Source organism: Podarcis bocagei (assembly GCF_964188305.1).
Source record: "Podarcis bocagei genome assembly, chromosome: 7".
Lineage (NCBI taxonomy): Eukaryota > Metazoa > Chordata > Lepidosauria > Squamata > Lacertidae > Podarcis > Podarcis bocagei.
The window spans coordinates 12,758,610-12,772,211 of record NC_138132.1 but is presented as its reverse complement, the minus strand read 5'-3'; the positions used below and the strand labels follow the sequence as shown (position 1 = coordinate 12,772,211).

The 13,602-nt window shown below is 51.7% G+C and overlaps 1 protein-coding gene across 1 annotated transcript in view; it reads right to left on the bottom strand.

The window, feature by feature from the left end:
- Positions 1-254: 254 nt before the first annotated feature.
- CADM4 (cell adhesion molecule 4) overlaps positions 255-13,602 on the bottom strand; it is a 139,766-nt gene continuing 126,418 nt past the window's right edge. The window contains exons 4-9 of the mRNA XM_081200538.1: positions 11,198-11,338; positions 10,114-10,275; positions 7,710-7,800; positions 5,774-5,946; positions 4,392-4,520; positions 255-2,652 (exon numbers count right to left, since the gene is read on the bottom strand). Of these exons, the coding sequence (XP_081056664.1) occupies positions 2,543-2,652; positions 4,392-4,520; positions 5,774-5,946; positions 7,710-7,800; positions 10,114-10,275; positions 11,198-11,338 (806 nt within the window). The 3' untranslated portion in view covers positions 255-2,542. The remainder of the gene's footprint in view (positions 2,653-4,391; positions 4,521-5,773; positions 5,947-7,709; positions 7,801-10,113; positions 10,276-11,197; positions 11,339-13,602) is intronic.

Genomic DNA, 13,602 nt, shown 5'->3' with positions numbered 1-13,602 from the left:
AGAGAGCTCACATCATTATCTCCACTTCTGAATACCAGTTGCTGGAAACCACAGGAGGGGAGGGGGCTGCGCAGCTCAGGTCCTGCTTTTAGGTCTGTCATGGGAGTCTGGCTAGCCTCTGGGAAAACAGGTTGCTGGACTCTATGAGCCCCTGGCCTGATCCAGGAGGGTTCTCCTCATGTTCTTTGCATTTCCAGAGCCAGAACCGCTTCCACAGGACGCACTCATGAACAAGGATACCACAACCACTGGTGTTAAAAGAATTAATCAGGGGGATTTATTGAAGTATCAAAGGTGGTTAAAAGGCAGACATAGATATTTACATATATATTAACTTTCGGGCGTGGGGGAAACAGTCTTGGGCTGCAGAGGAACAAGCCCCCCTGCATACTCCCGACCCCCAGTTATATATTAATTATTATATTTTCCATTCTTTTCATTTTTTTTTAATCTCCCCTTCCGAGACACAAACAATATAAAATAAAAACCGCGAGCCAGAGACGGACACAGAATCACACGTCGGTTTCTTTTCTTCTGTTTTGTTCCCCAGACAAAAGACAGAGGGAAAGGGGGTGGGATGGAAATTCGAGGGAAAGCGAGGAGTGGGCATCTACTGGCACAAAATGAGGGACGTCGGCAAGGATGGAAGGAACCAAGAAGACCAGGAGTGGAGTGTGGGGTGGGGGGAGAAGGGAGCGGGGAAGAGACGGGGTTCAGCACCCCCCTTTTGTGGTTCAATGCTCAGTCATGGGGCTGGACCATGGGGTGAGGCGGCAGCTGCCTCTGGAGCAGCCATTTCCACAGGGGATTCCTCCCACTGGTAGTCACCAGCATTGCACCCTGCAGCAGTGCATTGCAGCCACCTCTGGGGCAGAGCAGCCATTTGTAACAGGGGTTCGCTCTTTTTACAGACCCTTTACCGCAGCTGTGTTTGGGGGAGGTTGAAAGCAACATCCAGACAGGTGCTGAGGGAGGGGTGCCTATTGCTGAGCCTCTCGTCCTGCTCTTCTTCGCCGATCCCAGCTGCTTCCGGGGAGGGAGGCCGAGCAGAGAGGGAGGGAGGAAGGGGCAAGGGGGTGTTGCGAGCGACACAGCGGTTTCTCTCTCGGGGTCTGGGGATGGGATGGCGTAACATCGTGGCCACCAGGCCCAAAGGCGAGGAGGAGGAGGAGGAGCTGAAACTGGCCACAGTCAAATCTGCATATGCTGGCAAATTCAGACGGATGCAAATTCTTTCCCCATGTCCTCCACTCTCTGCAGAAGCTGGGCTGTGGGCCAGGGGGCAACGCTTGGCTGTCAAGGACAAAGTGTGGGCTGTGGGGGGTCAATGCGCCGATGGGGCTCTGTAGTCCCATCGCCTGTCCCCAGCTGGGCACATCACATAACAAGGACGACAGAGACAGACAGAGACACCCCCTTTCCACTTCCCACCCCCCCTCTCCCTCCCCAAACTATCATGGCTTTGAAGGAAGAAAAAAAAAAAGAGTCCAACCTGCTTGATAAGGCCCCACACGGCTTGAGCGGCCCTGGGCTTAGCAGTGGGGGGAAAGGTGCGGCTGAGAGAGATATGGGGCCAGGCGCCCTGAAGTGAACTCAAGGCGACCCGGCGACTCCCAGCCTCACGCTCCTGTCATGCTGCGACCAAACACTCTGACCCGGCGGCTCCCCTCCTCAGCGGCTGGGGCAAAGCACACCCGAGGGGGGTCCCAACTCACAGAATGGCTCTCTCCCCCCCTGGTCGCCTTCCCTGAACTCAAGAGTCTCCTCCAGGGCTGCTGGGAAGATCCTGGCGCTCCAGAGCAAAATATGTTCGCCCCATCTCCCTCCCCAGATATTTTGAAACTCAGTGCTAATATCGGAAAGAAAAGCAAAGAAGCAAACCCAGAGCTAAGGGGCCACAGTCCCTCCAAGGGGAAGGGCCCTTTGACACCCTGACCCACCCTCGCAGTCTCAGCAGCCCGGGATGTTTGGGTGTCCTTTCCCCCTCCCTCGCTGGGTGGCTTCTATGCTATTTACAAAGAGACCCAAGCCCTCCCCCAGGGCTTTGCCTGTCCCCAAAGAGAAAAGGTTTGCGGCTATCCTAGCCTTCTGCTCTTTTTTATGGAAGTGGGGCCAGGCACACGCACACTCTCTCTCTCTCTCTCTCACACACACACACACACACGCATACATCCTCCCCAGAAGTAACAGGAAATAGCTCTGGTGCAGAGGGCATGGAGGGGGGAGGAGTCAGCCAATGGCAGGAGGCGGAGCTTCATAGCTGGGGGTGGGGCTAAAGTCCTCGGTTTCAAAAATAAAACCGAACAAGTGGTGGCCATGTGTGTGTGTCCCCCCTTTTTTTTACACAATGGATATTTTTTTAAGCTTTTTTTTTCCTTTTTAATCCAACCCTTCTTTTCCCCTCCCTCCCCCCCCCAGCAAGAGCGGCAGCTTTTCTATAAACGTCTCCCCCCCCTGCCTTCGGCGCTCCCCCTCCTCGGCCATTCTGCCCCCAGCGCTCAGCCCCCAGCACCCCTCCCCTTCCCCCTCCCCTCTCCCAGGCTCAGATGAAGAATTCCTCCTTGCGTTTATGGCCGTCGCCGCCATTCAGAAAGGCCTCACGGGCTTCTCCGTGCTCGTCCAGGCCGCTTGCCTCGTGCGTCAGGTAGGAGCCTGTAAAAAGAGGACGGGGGGGTGAGTTGAGGAGAAGGCTGGGCACAAGCAACGGTAAGTGGGGCGCACAGGGCCCTGGAGGAGATGCAAGACCTTGCTAAGGAGACTCCATTCATAGAATCATAGATTTGGAAAGGTGCAGGAATGATTGCTGGGTGCAGAGCACATTCCCCGCCCGCAGGCAGCCTCAGCTGCCTGCTCGCATGACCATGGGGTGTGGAGCACACTCTCCCTCACAGATAAGACCACAGCTGTCTGAACATCTTCCCCTCTGTCTAACCTTTTGCGGTCTCAGTAGTCTGTGGTGTCCTGTCTGTGACCTTTGTCTCTGAGACCTTTGTCTCTTTCGTCCTACATTGTCCAAGGGGAAAATGACGCGGTGGAAACAGGGGCCAAAATAACTTTGTACCACCCCACGATCTCGGGACTGGAAGATGTGTACAGGTCACAGCCCAAAATGTATCTGCCTGGGTTTGCATATTGTGTCAATAAAAGGAGCCTCCACAGAGCTGGCCGGCAGCTTGCTTGCAGCTCACCTGTGCGCAGCTCACCTGCATTATCAATTCCTGCCTCATGTACTTCACTTCAGAAAGGACCCCAAGGGTCTCCCATTCCAACCCCCTGCGGTGCAGGAATCACAACTCTAATTACATGTGTTGGTCCTCATCCCACAACTAGAGAACAGATCCTCGCTTTGGCACTATTTCTGTTTGCATGAAAGCCACACTGTCACCTTCACGTTGGAATGGCTCTGAAGACACATCGCCAGCACATACGTCCCCACTGGACTTAACGTTCAGCAATAGCTACGATCAAGGAAGAGGAATTCTGGAAGGCAGAGAATATCAGGTTCTGCTCTCTAGCGAGTGTACCCACAGCCAAGGGGGTGTGCAGTGGCAATTGCAGGAGAGCAGAATGTTCCCCCATCCGAACATGTGCACCCTAAACCGGCTGGTTGGTTACACTGCAAGCTGGCGCCAGGGTTTGGTACCATCGCTCACTGGCTGAGCCCTGAAATCTCAAGATTGCTGCCATGGGCGGCTGGCCTGCCCTCTCCAACTAGCTGTGGGAACCGAAGGAGCAGATTTCTCTGCTTCTCCTTCTTCCTTTGGGGCCGAGGTGCAGACTGGGGTCAGAGGGAGAGGGCAAGCAAGTGAGAGGCCACAAGGAGAATGGGAACTCATTGAGTGTCTTGCCCAAGAATTCCTCTCCGAAATCTGCAGCTGGCCGTGAGTGGCTAGAAGAAAAATGCAGGTGGTGTACATTATGCATCCTGTAGGTTTCTGGTGTGTTTTTTTGAAATACTAAGCTTGGATCCATTTCTCCGCAAACCACCTTTGATCCGAATTGAGGGGAAAACCCACCTCGCTGTGTTTTAAGCCGGCAATTGTGTACACAGCCGTAGCGTTCTCCTCCCCACGTACAAAGAGGATTGGGAAAGACTGTGAGAGAGGCTGGTTTTAGGAGCCACAAAGTCCTTCCTACGGTGGCAGGAAGCCTCACTCCCAAGCCCTGCGGGGTCTCCCTGCTTTTATCATTTCAAGCTCCTCACTCCAACCCCAAAGGCTAGAAATATGCTTTTTGAAGAGAGAGAGACATGAAATGACTGTGCTGCAAGGCAGTTTCTTAGATCAGTGGTGAGAGATAGATGCTAGCCATGCAGCAACCCAGCTTTCCTTCTATAAATCAGCACTCGTGTCTCTTATCTGCCCGGCTGGCACCAGGTTTCTGACACTGACCTTTCTGCCGGATGGAGCACCACACCATGACTATAAGCACACAGATGACGAGGAAGACCAGGAGCGCCAGGATGCCCCCGACAATGGCATAGGGCACTGAAGTCTGGGCCTCCACAATGGCCCCGGGGTCTGCCAAAGACAGGGAAAGGTTAAGGTGTGAGAGGCGGGGTGAGTGGCTGGAGGCGGTGCCCTCCGTGAGCTTCATACCTTAGTATGGGCCAGGGCAGAGGACCTGTAAAGGTAAAGGGACCCCTGACCATTAGGTCCAGTCATGACCGACTCCGGGGTTGTGGCGCTCATCTTGCTTTATTGGCCGAGGGAACCGGTGTACAGCTTCCGGGTCATGTGGCCAGCATGACTAAGCCACTTCTGGCGAACCAGAGCAGCGCACGGAAACGCCGTTTACCTTCCTGCTGGAGCGGTACCTATTTATCTACTTGCACTTTGACGTGCTTTCCTGCCAACTGCTAGGGACCGAGCAATAGGAGCTCACCCCGTTGCGGGGATTCAAACCGCCGACCTTCTGATCGGCAAGTCCTAGGCACTGTGGTTTAACCCACAGCGCCACCCGCATCCCTGCAGAGGACCTGAGCCTACCCTACTTTTGGCTGCCCTCCTGGCAGGGGGAAAGCAAACACCTCCGTTGAGAGACGCTGCCATATGAGCAAGAGTAAGGAACTGGCGGCCCACCAGCCCCAGCCAGGATGGTGATGGGACTGGCACTCCACCGACATTTGGAGGGCCACGGGTCCCCCACCCCTGGCATTAGGCGACAGCACCTAAGACCCTTAATCTGGAGCAGGAAGAAAGGGTGTGGTTCCACAGATGTTAATCGATTAAGTTAATTTTATTTGAAAGCAGTATTGGAAAACTGCTACAATGACCTATATGGAAACTCAGCTAGGGGGATTCAAGGAAGTCTCTTAACAATGATAGGAAAATTGGGATATTAACAGTGAGGATAAATGTTTGTTTTCTGTTTTTATATTGCAATGTTTTCTTATTTGTTTGTTATAAATTTGGAAAAGCAATTAAAAAATTTGAAAAAAAAGAAAGAGTGTGTGTTTTTTTGGGGGGGTCTGGTCATCAGAAACAGCTAACTATAACTCTCACATGACTCACATCACCCGAACAAAGGAAAAAAATATTTGGCAAGCAGAAAGGTTTCTCCCTGACATGCTAACTTTCTATGTGCGGGGTTTTAAGAGCGTTCTGTCATGTGACACCCCCCGCCTCCCACTGACCCTGAAACAGACTTTTAACTCCTCACCTGCCGCATGTGAACATCAGGACAGCAGTGAACTCGGGGGTTCTGGGCTGAGCTTAGGAGAGGGGGCAGGAGCAGGTGAGCTGTAGAGCACCAGAGAACAAGTGTTGCTTACCGTAAACCACCAGCACGTACTGGTCCGACGAGCGGCCATGTTTGTTGGCCACCTGGCACAGGTAGGTTCCGTTATCCAGCATGCTGAGGCTGGGGATGGTCAGCACCTCTCCCTCCGTCAAGGCCCGCTCCGGCAACGAGTCGTTGGCTCGGCTCCACTTGATGTCCGTGGGGCTGAGGGCGGAAGTCAGGACAGCCGGCGTTAACCTTACCCCTCTCCTCCCAACGCCCATCTCCGGTGGCCCCTGCGGGTCACAAGCGCCTCATCTCCCCCACATGAGCACACACAAACACGCACCACTTTCCTTCCTTCCATCAAGGTTATTCGCGGCAAGCGCTGCCAGAGCCCGTGATGGATGGGACACGGAGCCGAGCGGCTGGATCAAGGGGCGCTCAAGTAATAACTCCGCTCGGGAATTGTATCCATCAGTCAGAGCGATATAGAAAGGCAAGGACAATTTGCCCCGCGTGTACAGGGAAGAGGTGCCACAGAGCAAGGATGGGGGTCTTATGAAGTGGGGGGGGCGGCGTTTCCAGCAGGTGCTGCTTTCGTCATGTCTCAGAAGAAGGAAAGCCTGCCCCAAATGCCCTCTGTTATGCCTACTGCTCAGAGGATGTGACCTATCTCCAGTGTGGTGTAGTGGTTAAGAGCGATGAACTCGTGATCTGGTGAACCGGGTTTGATTCCCTGCTCCTCCACATGCAGCTGCTGGGTGACCCTGGGCTAGTCACACTTCTCTGAAGTCTCTCAGCCCCACTCACCTCACAGAGTGTTTGTTGTGGGGGAGGAAGGGAAAGGAGAATGTTAGCCGCTTTGAGACTCCTTTGGGTAGTGACAAAGCGGGATATCAAACTCCTCTTCTTTTCTTCCAGCTGCCCAATAGCAGGGCCTGAGGATGAGGGGTGGCTAACCTGATGCATTCCACCTCCCGCCCAGCCCCCCCCCAAAGATGTTGCTGGACTACAAGCATGTTGCTGGGCCTGATGGAAGTGGACTCTGGAGAGTCAAAGCAGATTCTCCTGAAATAGTCAGGCAGGAGTTTTTTTGAATAAGAGCAGAAGAGGCTTCGGAGAAGCATCTATGCCCACTTCTTTTGCCTGTGGTCAAGCAGGTTTTGAAAATGGCCTGCAGGTAGGGCTGAGAAAGACTGGCTCTGCCTGAAACCCAGGAGATAGGACTGTCTGATAGGACAGGCAGTCTGGAGGCAGGTGGACCTGTCTGACTCATGTGGGATGTAAACACAGGAGCAGTCAGTGACAACATTCCTAGAGTGTACATGTTAGAACATGGGGAGGGATGTCTGTCCAGCAAGCAGGTAAACTTCCTGGGGACGGACTTCCTCCGAATGTGACCAGAGGTGGGTGTGGCCTCACCTGTGCAGGTAATGACAAAAGCACAGGGCAGGCAGCCATCTCTCTCTCTCTGCCATTTTCCTTCGATGAGGAAGCATGTAAAGATGCCCTCTTGGCTCTCAGCCAAGAGAGGAGATAAGGTCTATCTTGCAACAAGATAGATTCTAAGTATATGTAACCTTTTTAAGCCTGTCTGCCTTCTGGGATCATATTGTGAACAGAACGTGAGAAAACTCTTTTATACTTTTATAAAGACTGTGTTGTGTCTTGTATTTTAAGAGGGAACAAAGGGGAAATTACCAGGGTAATTATTATAGAGGTTCTAGCGAACCTGTGCGCACGTTACAGTTGCAAACTTAAAGGGGAATGTCTATAAACTCTGCTGATATTTTGGGAACTTGTTACCACAAGTTGGATAAGGATATAATTAGTCAATATATCCTCTCCTGCACCCCAGAACATTCCCACAACTCAGTCCAAGGCAACTTCCTGTGTTTCTATTCCAGAACCTGCCCTCCCCTGCTCACCCCCACCTCCAGCCTCTCCTCTAATTATGGCTTTCCCCATCCTGCGGAAGTACTCACCGCGGGTTGCCTTTGACGTCACAAGTCAGAACTAAAGTGTCTCCTTCCCGCATCACCCCCTGAGACGGATGGATCCTGGCTGTGGGAGCGACTGGGGTGGAAATAGAGAGAATAAACAGGAGGTCATGAATCAGCCCGTGCACAGAACAGTCACACTTCTCAAGCAAGGCCCGACAATTTGCAGCCCTCGCCGTGGAGAGGAAATGCTTCCTTCAGACGTCAGAGCCATTAGAAGCCTGGAATTAAGGTTTTCACTGGCATTGTGGCTGATATCAATACATGCATCCCTCCTCCTTGTCTCTTCCTTCTAAAAGAGCTGCCTTGCCATAGAAAGAATGTGAGATTGCAAAGGAAGGCTGGAACAGTTTCCCTGGATTTTTCCATCACCCACGAAAATGAGCGATAGAAAACAGTATGCATAAAAAGCAAGGAGATCTATATATCCAGTATATATAAACAGAAACACCAAAATGACACTTATTACACTACAAGGAAATTGAACATGCAAGGAAATTGAGAGCCCACTGAAGAAAATGTGTTGGAAATTTCAGAAGAGATCTGAGTTCGCCCACCACACTACTGAACAGGGTCTCTGAACCAAGGTTTTTCTGCATTGCTATTAAAAGGCACGTGGTTTAGGCTCAGGTCTGCATTGCACTGAGTTCTGGTCCACATGCCACAAGGAGCCAACCAATGGTTTGGCATGGATGCGTGTGAGTGTGCAGGCTCCCAGAGAGGAGATTGCAGCCTCTGTGGTCCTCTCCTTGGGGTTTAGCTGCTGCACTGAGCGAAGCCATGGCTTGCCTTAAGTGTGGAGTCCAAACTCAGACGCATGGTTCAGCTCCCAAGGGCAAACCTTGGTTGTGGTTGTGGTGTGTGGGGGACGAGAGCTAAACCACAAACCTGCAGAGAGCAGTGGAAGAGCCACCAGGGAGGAGCAAAGCAGCCATGACCTCCTCTGTCAGTGCCTGCACACTCACACATTCACTAGCAGTGTCTGCAGATGTAGAGCAGGTTATTTTCACTTATTGGATTTTCCACGGCAAGGGGAAATCCGTTTTGAACGTAAAAATAAATAAACATATGGGCTGGCGCTTAGACGACGATATCATTGGAAGGTTGCTGAGAAAGAACTGTAGGGTCATCAACAGCACCGATTTCACAATGAAGTGGCCAGGTTGCTTGCTCACTGGGGCAGTGGCGTAGCGTGGGGGGTGCAGGGGGGCCCGGCCGCACCGGGCGCAACATCTGGGGGTTAGGGTTAGGGGCGCAAATCCACGGGTTAGGGGGCGCAAATTACTTGCCTTGCCCCGGGTGCTGACAACCCACGCTACGCCACTGCACTGGGGCAAGACGGCTTGAGCATATTACACCAGCCTTGTACTGGCTGCCAATTAGTTTATGGGCCCAATTCAAAGTGCTGCTTTTGATGAATAAAACCTTAAGCGGCTAAGGACAGCAATACCTCAAGGATCACCTCTCCTCATATGAACCAGCCTGTGACCAACATCTCAGGCCTTTCTTCATGTGTGCCCTCCACAGTAGCTCTGGAGGGAGATGACAGGACTTTTCTGGGGTGACTCCCTGCTTTCCCCAGAAAGGCTCACCTGGTGCTTTCATTACATATCTTTAGGCGCCAGGCAAAAACATTCCTCTTCTCCCAGGCCTCCCAAGCAATCTACGGCCTTTTAAGCTGGGAGGAAGGGGAACATTATTGTTCTGCTTGTTATGACATTGTGCTGGTTTTTTGTGTTTTTATACTGTAAGACATCCCTGTGATCCTCGGATAAAGGGTGGTATAGAAATTCAATAAATAAGCCATTAAATTCCCTTCTGGAAGCCCCCTGCTCTCTTGCCCAGGGCATTCATTCCTCCAAGAGAAGTAAAAGGTAAAGGACCCTTGGACAGTTATTTCCAGTCAAAGGTGACTATGGGGTTGCAGCGCTCATCTTGCTTTCAGGCCGAGGGAGCCGGTGTTTGTCCACAGGCAGCTTTCCAGGTCATGTGGCTGGCATGACTAAACCGCTTCTGGCACAACGGAACACCATGATGGAAACCAGAGCGCACGGAAACGCCGTTTACCTTCCCGCCGCAGCGGTACCTATTTATCTACTTGCACTGGTGTGCTTTCGAATTGCTAGGTTGGCAGTAGCTGGGGCAGAGCAACGGGAGCTCACCCCATTGCGGGGATTCAAACCGCCAACCTTCTGAGCAGCAAGCCCAAGAGGCCCAGTGGTTTAGAGCCAGAGGCCCACAGCTCTGTAACCTCTGCCCACCCTACCCAAAGGAGAAGGGGAGGATAAAGGGGCCCAGCTGGGCCCAGAATGCACTGCAGCCCTGCCGCTTGATGCCAACCCTGCCTTTACCCTCTTCCCCCGCCAGCAAGGCCCCTGCGGTCACTTACACTGTACATCTAGCACGTACTGCGTCTCCTTCCGCTGCCCACGCAGCGTGGGGTGGGTGGCCTCGCACGTCACGACGCTGCCGTGGTCCCTGCGCTCCACCCGGAAGCGCACCACGTTGGTGATGCTGAACACTTTCCCGTTCTCCTGCTTGCTGCCTATTCCTGGGGGGGAGAAACAAATAACATGTGCACCAGCCCCGCTGGCCAACCCCGCCGAGCGCCTGCAAGCGTCCCTTTAAAGCTGAGTTAAGGCGCCACGCCTTGCCGCGGGGCTCTTTTCTCCTTTTCTAATTTTTAAATTACATACAATTAAAATGCAACCGCCGTGCTCGGGAGGGGTAGGAGCGCATAACATTACTCCTACTTGCCTCCAACGCAAGCGCAGAGAACTTGTTCCTGGCAGCCAAGAAGCGCTGGGAGAGACCCAGAAGCAGCCTACTTACGAGTCTAAAAGGAGCCCCAGAAGAAACATCTGCCTTTAAGATGCCAAAAAGCCCTTCTATTTTAAGTATTTTCTGGGCAGGCAGGGGGAAGAGTAGGAGTAGCTGCTAATAAACTCAGCTCGTGTATATGGTGCAGTTAAAGAGACATATGGATGCAGCCTCAGCCTCAGGCGTTTGGAGATGACAAATTTTATTGGGGAGACGCTCCCTAAAACCGATCCCAAGCTGAAAAAGAGCCAGCACCTTCTAGAAGTGTATTAACTGGATATCCCAGTACTAAGCTAACTCATGTCCCCAACGACAGATCAGTTCCTACCATGTTCACATGTGTACATTCTGTTCCACTACTGTATTTTTTAAAAAAGTGCATAAAAATATTTAAATATGTATTTCATCTCAGTGCACACGTTTCCAAATTTATTTCACCCTAAATTATTTTTTCACCCTAAGATATGCATTTTTGATGGTTATTATTATTATTATTATTATTGCTTCACCCAAGTAGGAGAAAAATCTAAAGGAAAACTATGTCCCGTTCTGCACATTCCACTTCGGAAGGTCAGCTGGCATGGGAATTCACAGCTCTGGGGCCAAACTCCTGCCGGAAGCTAAGTCCCTGGTTTCCTCCCTCCTTCCCTCACCTTTCAGCTCTTTCCGGTCCCGGTCCCGGTACCAGCGCAGCGTGGCAGCAGGGCGTGACCTGGGGACGCTGCAGGTGAGCTCCACTTCTCCTCCTTCCACGGCCTGTTCCTTGATCTCCACCAAGGGGTTGTCAGGGGGCACTGTAAGGAACAGCAGTTGGGTTATGGGGCAGGCAGTGGGGCTGTCTCCAACACAGCACCGGATCCCACCACAGCATCACCTCCACAGGCACCCAAATCAGTCTCGGATCTGGTAAGCCCAACCAGAGAAGGAGTGGGGAACTTGTGGTCCTTCAAATGTTTTATTCAATTTATATCCTATAATAGCATACAACTCAAACAGGCATGTCCAATAGGTAGACCGAGATCTACTGGTAGATCAGTGGACGTCTGGCTCCCCCCAAAGAAGCTCAGAAACTTTGGCTCCCCTAAAAAAAGCTCTAGATCTTTGACCTGCACCCCTAAAAACGGGGCTCTTCTCCTCTCTATAAAAAAGCTCAATAACTTTGACCTGAACCCCCCAAAAGGGGGTAGATCTCTGCCAGTTTTTAACTCTGTGAGTAGATCACAGTCTCTTGGAAACTGGCCACCCCTGAACTAAAACATCTCAAAACAATCTTTTAAAAACTGGCAAGACCTTCAAAAAAGTAAACCCAGTTAAAATTTTATTTAGGAAACCCAATAGCCCACACTCTCATAGCTAATAATTCCAGCGCTTCCAGCAACCTTTCAGCCACCCAATGCCTGAGACAGATGCACCTCACTAGGGAGGACATGCCACAAATGGAGAGCCACCACTGAGAAGGCCCTGTCACTGGGTAAGCAGGTAACCCCCAATGGCAGCTTCCACCAGCCCCAGCCAGTGTGGCCAGTGGTCAGAGAAGACGGAACATCATCTGGAAGGCAGCCAGTTCCCCACCACTAACTAGGGGGTCCAACGGCAAGGGTGGTGAGCTCTTCAGGTGGGCCTCTGTGACTGTTCCAGGATTCCTCAAGATCACCAGTACAAATGCATCCTGGGAAATTCCACTTTCATGTCAAAAACAAAACAGGCCTTAAATTAGGGTGGGGGAAAATAACACCTCGGAAGCCACGGATGCAAGTGAACAGAATATCAGAGTCAGGAAATGGGATTTTGTTGCTCTGCATTGCTCTTCGTTGTCACAGACACCCCCCCCCTCGCCCAGCCCCAGTTGCAAAATTAGAATTATGGAAAAGAAGCAGACATTTGCATAATTTCCTAAGAATACCTGATTTAGCTTCTGTTAGTGCAGAATGTGGAGGCTTCCCCACCCCTTCCTTTGGGCAAATTATACAGCATACTGATTCGGAGCATGATCATACGGGTTGTCAATGCTTGGCCTTAAAAGAAGCATATGAATGTCTAGTGATTGTGTGGGAGGTTAGGTAGGTGCTTGAAATTACAGGCTGGGGAATGCAGAAGGTCTCTGCATGCAGGAGGAGGTCTCAGTTAAGGTTGCAGGAAGCCTCCTTTCTGAAAGCCTAGAGAGACTGAGCGAGGCGGACTAGCGATCTGACTCGACGAGGCAGCTTTCTGTCTCCCTCTCCATCTCGCCACATCCACACCACACCATATATTTATGGCTAAAGAATCCTGGGGACTTTAGTTTGTTGTGCACAGAGCTGCAATTCCCAGAGCCCTGAACAAATGAAATTTCCCAGGATTCTTTGGGGGAAGTCAAACTTAGCTCAGCGCAGGTCCTGGGAGCTCGTGAACAGACCTCACAAACAGGGGTGTTTGTGAGGGAGTTTAAGGGGGAGGCCCAGAGTTCTGTCTCTTGGTGGGCATAGGGCCAGAGACATGGAGGGTAGGGGAGCTGCTGCATTGACCTGCAACACCTGCGCCATGTTTGTCATTCTGCCAGAGAACAAGGAGCAGGACACTTGCAGCAAGCGCAAGCTGGTTGTCTTACTGGAAGACAAGGCAAAGCAACCCTAGTCACACCTCAAGCAACAGGACAACATGAGGAGTTGCTTGATCAGAGCTGGAAGAGAGGAGACTGAGAGGAGATATGATAGCCATTTCAAATATCTTAAGGGCTGTCACAAGGAAGGGGGAGCGTGCTTGTTTTCTCTTACTCCGGAGGGTAGGACTCAAACCAATGGCTTCGAGTTGTAAGAAAGGAGATTCCGACTAAACATTCGGCAAAACTTCCTCGCGGCAGCTAAAAAAGCCAATGCAATTCTGGGCTGCATCAATAGGAGTATAGCATCTAGATCAAGGGAAGTAATAGTGCCACTGTATTCTGCTCTGGTCAGACCTCACCTGGAGTACTGTGTCCAGTTCTGGGCACCACGGTTCAAGAAGGACACTGACAAACTGGAACGTGTCCAGAGGAGGGCAACCAAAATGGTCAAAGGCCTGGAAACGATGCCTTATGAGG